A 6000-nucleotide genomic window follows, 5' to 3' on the forward strand; every position below is an offset into this window, starting at 1 on the left:
CCAGGAGGTAGTCTAGAGCAAGGCGAGGTGCTCAGAAGGCCTGGGACTCTGGGCCAGCCCAGCTCGAGCTGCGTTGCGTGGCTACCCCCACCTGCAGGGAGCTCCTCAGCCAGGCCTGCTTCTCTGAGCCGCCAGGGCTCACTCAGACCTCCTTCTGAAAAGTGAGCTCACACACACAGTCCGATCACCCCTGTCTTTTGCACTTGCAGGATGGACAGTGTATGGCCTGGCAACGCTCCTTATCCTCACAGTCACAGCCATCATAGCAAAGATACTTCTGCACATCACTTTCAAGTGAGTATGAGAGCCGCCCGACTCCAGGAGGGGAAGGCTCAGAGCTCCTTTTCTACTACGCTTCAGTTGTCTGAGAACACTTGTAATATCGGAACATGATTCCAGAGCCCTCAGTGCTGGGCAGCGTGAGGCCATAGACATTCCTCATTCCCTGTAGAGTGAAATGTACAACTGGACAAATCTCACTAGGTTTGAGGGATTGTGTGTGCTCCTGGGTCTAAAGGATACGATTTCAAGGAGGATTGAAATAGTCTGGGCATAAAACAGGACAATTTCCATTTTTTGGCTCGTGCTGGCCCCTTGAAGAGATCTTTACGTAAGAGCAAAGATTCCTAGGACAATACCAGGCATATTTCCTGATGCCTTCTAGAAACTGTGAGACATTCTTAGGAAGAGAATTCCAACATTTTATTAACTATTGCTTAATAATTATTTTAAAACAATTATTTAAGAAGCTTTTAAAAGCTTCATCCTTCAGTTCTGACCAATTTGGAAAAAAAATATTTCCTCCCCTTACTTCCGCTGTTCAGGTTTAACTGTTCTGCCTTCCAGGAAAGGGGCGATTGTTCATGCACTGATGTTTGTGTGCCTACAGAGGGGGGTGCTAATTTTCCTAGCCCTCTGCTCTGTCTTTCCTGTGGTTCCCAGTCCAGGCTCTCTCCATTTCTTTTTTTTCCTCAGTAAAACTTTTTTCTCAGTTTTACTGAGATATAATTGACATAAGGGCTCTCTCCATTTCAAGGCCTTCCTGAGCATTGGTGTCCTGTAAAAGCTACCTTTTCCCTGACCTTCTGGCTTGCTCTCTGCCACAGACTTCTTTGTACATTAAATGCTGGCTCCTCCATTGCCCTGTAAAGGCTGCCCTTGGCCACTTCGGCACCACCCATAGGCCTCTCCACCCTGCACTTTACATTTTTCAGTGGAAACAATGTCCTTGTTATTGTTTACTGAGCTTCTATATCTGTGTTTCTCTTTTTTTTTTTTTTAAGTCCCAGTTCACACGTTCTGGGGAAGCCTCTCAGGCACAGTCTCGTCTGCATGTCCCCCACAACAGGGAGAACGCAGGACACTCTCTGTAGGGCCCAGCACTTCACCGCACGCTGAGGCCCCAAAGCCCGTGTCTGACGTGCATCTGACACCGAGCCCCTCTGCAGCTTCCCTGTCAAGCAGTGCCGGGGGCTGGCACGGGGGCAGGGCAGGCGTGGGTAGAAAGGCAGGTCCTAGTCCAAGAAGAGCAGGCTTGCCTTCATCCTGTTTAGCTAGGTGGGCTTCCGAATCAGTGTCATTTGAAAAGAGTTCTTCCGCTTAAAAAGAAAGAAGTATTTTGAAAACTCATAATCTCTCAGGCCAGCCCTTTCCAGATTTGAATAATCCTGCCAGCTAGAAGGTTCTTCATTACACTGAGCTGGAACCTGCCCCACTGCACTGCTATCCCACAGGGCGCAGGTCATCCACAAGGCGGTCCCTTGGGTCTCTAAAGGCTGCTATGAGGTTTCCTGAGGCCTCGCCTCACCGAATGTCCCATTTTATAGGTGCAGGGATCTCATGAGATGGTAGGTTGTTTTGGACGCTTTGTTCTATTCTACTTGAAAAATTAAGTTATTTTTGTTTGACAGATCCCATCGTGTTCCTGCCTTAGGGGACCTTAGGGACTGTCGTCAACCAGGGACGTCGGGGGAAATCTGGAGCATTTTTTATAAGCCTTCTACTTCGATTTCCATCTTTAAGAAGAAGCTCAAGGGTCAGAGTCAACAAGATGACCGTAATCCTCTTGTGAGTGACTAAAACCGCCCCACTCCGTGCCCAGGACACGAGATCCCTCTGAGCTTGAGGCCCCTGGGGACCACTTCTCCTGTGGTTTCGTTTGACTGACTCTTCCTGCCTCTCCCTCAGCCTCTTCTGGGGCACCGGCCATAGGGGCAGCATAGCCTGGATTCGACCTGCTTCATCACTGCACTTAGGAGAGAGACTCACGGTCCCACGGTCCGTGCCTCCTGCATCTCTCTCTCTCTGATCTAGGAACAGGGTGTCGGGACAGTGGGGCTGAGATGACAGAGATGGTTGTGTCCAGCACTGGGCTCAGGTACGTTGTAGACGACTGTCAGGTAGTGGGTAGGTAGTGCTTCTTCTCAGTTTTGTCCACACACAGATCGCTTTCTCCTGGTCTTTATGGTTTGGAACAAGCCAGGCATAGAGAGTTCTGAGGCTGTCCTGGGGGTTGGCCCCCCCAAAGCATGACGGAAACCCACGTTCTGTGCTGACTCTGGGGCTCCGGGCGAGAATGGGCCGCCTCCAGCCTGGGAGGGCCTGTCATGTCAAACCTGACGCCTTCACCGATGGGCTTCTTTCTCTGGCTTCTTCTGCAGCTTGGTGACCAGCAGACAAGTTTGAGGGGTGGTCATAGGAAACATCCATTCATTTATTCATGCAGTAGACTTTACCGAAAGCTTTTCTAGGTGCTCAGTAGCTCCTTGTTGGGCTGGATTTGGTGACCTCTCCCCCAAGCAGCTCGTCCTGTGGAGCCTGAGCCAGGCCCCGTCTCGGGATTCCTAAGCTGACTCTCAGTTCAGAACAGGGAGTGTAAACGTGGTTGAGCATCCAGGAAGCAACGTGTGACACAGGGTGCCAGCAGTCCGTCCTTTAAGTGTCCCTTATTTTAAAAGAGGATGAAAAATTCCCAATGGCCTGTGCTTTCTGCGGCCTCCATGCCTCTTCTTATGGGGACAGGGTGGGCTTCGGAATGGCTCAGTGGGGAAGGAGAGGCCTCTTGTCCCTGCTCCCACACCCTCTGCCCCCCAGAAGGGGAGGGGAGCCACAGAGAGTGGCATGCGGAGTGGGGAGGGAGGGTGTGGGAACGGGAGCCCCACTGAGGAAAGGCCTCTGAAGATTGAGAGCTGCAGCTGCAGCGGCCGCGGGCGGTGGGAGTCAGTGCCATCCCGTCCAGAAGCCCCGCCGACCTGTCCAAGAGCAGCCTCGTCCACAGCAGCCGGGAGGAGCACCTGGGACCCCGAAGGCCGGGCCTGGCCTCTGTCGGAGTGTGGCTCTCCCGCAGGCACTCGAGCCTTGGGCCTCGTTGTGCCTCTGGCCTCACAGGTTCCTTGTTTGGGGCACTTTGCCCCCCTCGCCGAGCCCCTGAGCTACTGCCTGCTGTGGCCTTCCCTAGGGTTCTCCACACCGGCAGACGTCTGCGCCCGGCTCCCAGAAAGACAGAGGGCCGCGTGGGGCCAGCTGGGAGGCGACACCGGCAACCAGGAGAGACGCTGGGAGCTGGCAGGGTGGGCGAGGGGCGTTTGGAGAGGGAAATGACACGTGTCCACGGGAGAGTGGGGGCGCTGCCGCGCTGCCCCAGGCACCGGGTGAGGCTTTGATCTAGAAAGGGCGGTTACCCTGAGCAGCTGTCTGCCGGCCCCAGGGTCTGGAGACAGGCCTGCTGAGTGCAAGGACCACTGGAATATACTGACGTGTGCAGTCTCCCCTCCAAGCTATTCCTGGCCTTTATGGAATCTCCTCTCAAACACAAGTGTCAGGTGTGTGCAGTCACAGAGGGCCCTGTGCTGTGAATAGGTCCACGCAGCACAGAGGGAATGTGGAATCCCACCCAGGAGGGGTCCAGCCGGCTGGGGGCAGCCGTGGGCTCCCTCTGATCACTGGCCTTGGTGCATCCTGTGGGCCCGCCTGCCCTCTTCACACTTCGTGACTTGAGTTCACGGTGTGTCTGAGCACCTGGAGCAGCCCTTTTTCAGAGACCCCGGAAGGGCTGTGACCCCAGTGTTGTCCTTCTTGCCACCCCAGGCACAGCCCAGCACCCTGGGACCCACTTACCATCCTGGGAGCAGCCCTGGGAATCCCAAACCGGCCTCAGGACAGCATGGGGGGAGAGAGCCATAAATTGTCCCAGGCCGACCTCTGTAAGCGTGATCCCCCAGAGGGCCCCCTGCAGCTAAGTAAACACCGGAGATGTAAATTGTCCCAGAAGAGCGGAGACATACACCCAGGAGCACCGAAGGAGGAAGCACTTGATCTGCTAAGAAACCACTTTAGAGGCGAGAAAGTGGGGGTTGGAGGGGACTGGAAAGGGGTGACCCTGAGAAAAGGGTGAGGCCCCCCCCTTTCTGGGCATGAGCGAGGTAACCAGGTTGCTGTAACTTCTGAAGTGTGGGCTCTGGCTCAAGACTCCAGTCGACCAGAAACTGGCAACGCAACAATCAAAGCACTCGCAAGCACAGCTGTCCTGGCCCTTAGGCTGAACGCATGGATGGGCACGCCTGGGCACGGCCCCACCCACATGGCCCATCGTCAGCCCCAGGCAGGAGTGGCCTGACCTGCTCAGTGTCCGGCCAGGTCGTCCTGACACCAGCAGGGCATGCAGCCTGTCACCAAGCCCCCGTGCTTCCTGGCACTTCATATTCCCTAGCACTTACAGGGGAACGGCCTCCGAGGTCCCATCCCCTTGTCTGATGAGCACCCCAGGCCTCCCGCAGAGCCGGGTGGCCCCCACTCTGTAGCCCGGTCAACTGCTGCCCTCTTGGGTTTCCAGTCTTCTCCTTGCTGTTTGATGTCTGCTTTTGCTACCACCTTGGGAATGTTTAACCTTTTGATTGTTTTCCTCTGGTGTCTTTGTTTACCCTCCTCACTGTTCTACCTCCTGGCCAGGGCTCTCAGCTTAGCTACCCTGGCGCAGGGTGTTTTCCAGACCTTCCAGCCGCAGCTGCCTCCCCTCAGGCTGGCTGGCCTGGGGGATGGGCCTCACCCTCTGTTTGCAGACCCCAGGGGGCCCATCTCCCAGGTTCCCGTCTTGCCAAGTTGAACATATTTAACGAGGCAGCAGTGGGGTGTGGAGAAAAGTCTGAGGTCAATCTACTGCTTCAGAAAGAACGTATCGTCAGGAGCACACGGTTGGGGGGCTGCCGCCGAGGGGTCCACACGGCGTCAGCACCTGCCGACATCCAGACTCACCTTCCCGCAGGGATCCTGACTTTGGATGACAAGGCTTTATTTGTAAATATGCTCTTAATACACAACTTTGAGAATAAAATAGAAACATCATGTATTTTAAAATATAAGATGAAGTGTGACGCACTGTATACAATTTAATATATATTTTTAGGATTGTTATTTAAGAAAATGGAATGTAATGGTACTTAACTTTTACAAAAGAGAGAAAAATGTTATTTTTACCGTCTGGAAAAAATAAATATTCTCATTGTTGTAGAAATCGCGACGGGCCCTAGGTTGTCGTGTTTACGGGAGGCTCCCAAGCCCGAGGCCAGGAAGGTGTCGCGCTGGGAGGACCTCGGGCTCTCCCTGGGTCAGCGTCTTCCAGTTGCTCAGCTCTCATCACATCTCTGACCCACAGCCGATCTCCGGCCGGTAAGGTCTGAAGAGTTGGGATTCCAAATTCACATGGTGCACGGTGGACACAGGGTGGCCACGGGCAAGGGCACAGGGCTCTGCACTCAGAAAACCTGGGTCCGAAGTGGCCTCAGGTCGGTCGGTCCAGCTTCCCCTCCTGTAAGATGCACGGCATCTACGTCTCAGAAGGTCGAGAAGGCTAGCATGCTGCATGATTATCGTCCACATGGGTTTCCCTGCCTTTCAGAGAAGCCAGCTCTTCCTCTCCCCTTTCCCCCCACCCCTTCCTTTTTATAACACGGAAGAAGCTCGGGTGTGAGTTGCCCTCTCTTGTGAGGAGCCGTGCACCCCAGT

General features: G+C 54.4%; 1 protein-coding gene across 2 annotated transcripts in view; it reads left to right on the top strand.

Moving 5' to 3' along the window:
• Nucleotides 1-5512, top strand: part of KREMEN1 (kringle containing transmembrane protein 1) — a 65332-nt gene extending 59820 nt beyond the window's left edge. For both annotated transcript variants that reach the window (XM_057526535.1, XM_057526536.1), the window contains exons 8-9: nucleotides 210-294; nucleotides 1911-5512. In XM_057526535.1, coding sequence (XP_057382518.1) covers nucleotides 210-294; nucleotides 1911-2079 — 254 coding nt within the window. In that variant the 3' untranslated portion in view covers nucleotides 2080-5512. The remainder of the gene's footprint in view (nucleotides 1-209; nucleotides 295-1910) is intronic.
• Nucleotides 5513-6000: the final 488 nt, after the last annotated feature.

The sequence above is a fragment of the Balaenoptera acutorostrata genome, chromosome 13 (assembly GCF_949987535.1).
Source record: "Balaenoptera acutorostrata chromosome 13, mBalAcu1.1, whole genome shotgun sequence".
NCBI classification, from domain to species: Eukaryota; Metazoa; Chordata; class Mammalia; order Artiodactyla; family Balaenopteridae; genus Balaenoptera; species Balaenoptera acutorostrata.